This window comes from Merops nubicus, unplaced genomic scaffold, assembly GCF_000691845.1.
Source record: "Merops nubicus isolate BGI_N331 unplaced genomic scaffold, ASM69184v1 scaffold19873, whole genome shotgun sequence".
Taxonomy (NCBI): Eukaryota; Metazoa; Chordata; class Aves; order Coraciiformes; family Meropidae; genus Merops; species Merops nubicus.
In genome coordinates this window covers 16,506-18,553 of record NW_008598478.1, presented here as the reverse complement: position 1 = coordinate 18,553, position 2,048 = coordinate 16,506, and the positions used below count along the sequence as shown (strand labels likewise).

Genomic DNA, 2,048 nt, shown 5'->3' with positions numbered 1-2,048 from the left:
GAGAGCTTCCCAGCCCTTCCCAGAGCAGCTCCATGGCTCTGCTTGGGCAAGGCACCGGGGGCAAAGCTGGGTGAGGGATGCTGAAATCCAACGGCCTGCGGTCTCCTCTGCAGCAGCTTCTCCAGTCATCTCCTGCCCCGCTTCACCACACGCTCCAAGGCAAGTTCTTTGTTCACCAAGTGTCAACCCCTCACCGTGCACTTGCTCCCTCCAGCACCCTTCCAGGGCAGGAGGGACACAGAGTGACAGGGAAAGTGGGTCCAGACTAGTTTGTTCGAGGCAGTGGGAAGGTACACCCAGCTCCTCCCAGCCTGGAGGTCCTCTTCTGCCATCTCCACGCTGGGGCCAGCTCTGCCCCTTCACGCTCCACGCTGCCGGCTGACAACCTCCAGGGAAAGGGAACCACAAAAAAGCGCTGAGAGGATCGAGACGAGGCGCTGAGAGAGACTCATCTCCTTTCTCTTTCACCCTGTCCTTCCTAAAGGGTCATGCGAAACTAAGCAGGAAAGGGACTAAAAGGACGGAGAGGAGCGCATGCAGAAGGGCAGCGGGTGTCCCTCCACGTGCAGGCGGCTTCCGAGCTACTGAGGGGGACAAATGACACAAAAGGGATCCCTCCTGTCGGGGGGGTCCCGCTGGTGAAATGATCACGAGACCCATGTGCTTTCCTGGACCAAAAGGAGGAAGGGAGAAGTTGGTCGAGTGTCACCTTACTTAAAGCCACTTCCAGAAGAGCCTCGGGGTTCAAGCACCACCACCCCGCAACGGCGTCTTCCTCAAGTCCTGGAACTGCTTCCCCAACCCCTTTCTTCAGCCCCCTCCTTCCTCCTCGTGTCTCTCACACGCTCCTGTCTGTAGTGTGACACAGAAGTCATGAGCATTGAAAGAAACAATCATGTCGTCTGAACAGGCACGTCCTCAGGTTTGTCCCGTCCCTTCCCAGGGGGTGGCACGTGTCCCCCGGGCAGTCAGCAGATGACAGGGACCCCGTCCGTGTTGAAGATCATGCCCGTGGTGGGCTCGTAGGTCCCTGCAAGGTAGTAGAGGTCCTCACTGTCCTGGTATTTCTTTGTCTTTAGCATCTGCTCGTATTGATCCAGACCAACGACGAGACACTTGTGCGAGATGGTCTGGACGTCGTTCTCATCCACATGGGAGGACTGGTAGAGGGCTCGCTGTGTTACAGGAGTGGGAGGGGGACAGAAGGAAGAGAAGCTGTTAGATCTGACAGCACTTACAGCATTGTCTTCCACAATGCAGGAAAAACGTCCATCGTGACTGACCAGGGCCTGGGCTCCCCCTTGGGCAGAGCTCCCCACTCACCCCCCGTGACAGCCCAGGGGAGGGACGCTGGGAATGTGCCCAGGCCCATGGGCAGTGAGGACACAACCCATCCTGCACGCTACACCTGAGCCCTCCCTTCCCCTCAGCTCCCCCTGACGGGAGTGCCGCAGCTGCTGAGCGCATGGACGGGGGAACAGGGAGCCCAGGAGCTTGTCATCCTCCCTTCCAGGATGCAAATGCAGAGATGGGTGCTGGATACCAGCCCTCCACTCCCCCCCCGGCACCTGCAGCTCTTCCCAACCCCCCAGGAACACACATCCAAAGTCCTGGGCACTGCACACTCGGCAGCTGAAGCAAAAACCAAGAGCCAGAGAAGCTCGGGAGGTGAAGGGGTGGGGGCATTTCCCCAGCAGTATTTGTTACAGAGACCCCGGCACCCCCTCCCAGTCCTCCCCCAGCCTCACCAACCTCCATGAAGTCCTTCCTCTGGTTGGATGCCTGCAGAGCTGTGGACAGGCTCCTGCCGGATTTCTGATCCCAGCGCTGCGCCCAAGAAGAAGAGATGAGAAAAGAGGAATGTGGTTTTGGAGACAGAAGGGAGCCAGGAGCTTTGCAGCCCCCTCGGCGAAGGAGAGCAGCCTACCTTGCCTTCGTTGAGCTTCTTCCCAGGGTTGGTCTCCTCCGGGTGATAGAACCACTTGACTCTGACCACCATGTTGTTCCCCCACGACTCCCACATGCTCTGGATGCGGCCGATGTAGGGC

The 2,048-nt window shown here is 58.9% G+C and overlaps 1 protein-coding gene across 1 annotated transcript in view; it reads right to left on the bottom strand.

Annotated features, from left to right (window-relative positions):
* Window positions 1-285: 285 nt before the first annotated feature.
* Window positions 286-2,048, bottom strand: part of LOC103769824 (trinucleotide repeat-containing gene 18 protein-like) — a gene marked incomplete at its 5' end in the record, with an annotated part of 11,651 nt that continues 9,888 nt past the window's right edge. Inside the window, 3 exon segments of the mRNA XM_008937061.1 lie at window positions 286-1,175; window positions 1,753-1,827; window positions 1,928-2,048. Of these exon segments, the coding sequence (XP_008935309.1) occupies window positions 969-1,175; window positions 1,753-1,827; window positions 1,928-2,048 (403 nt within the window).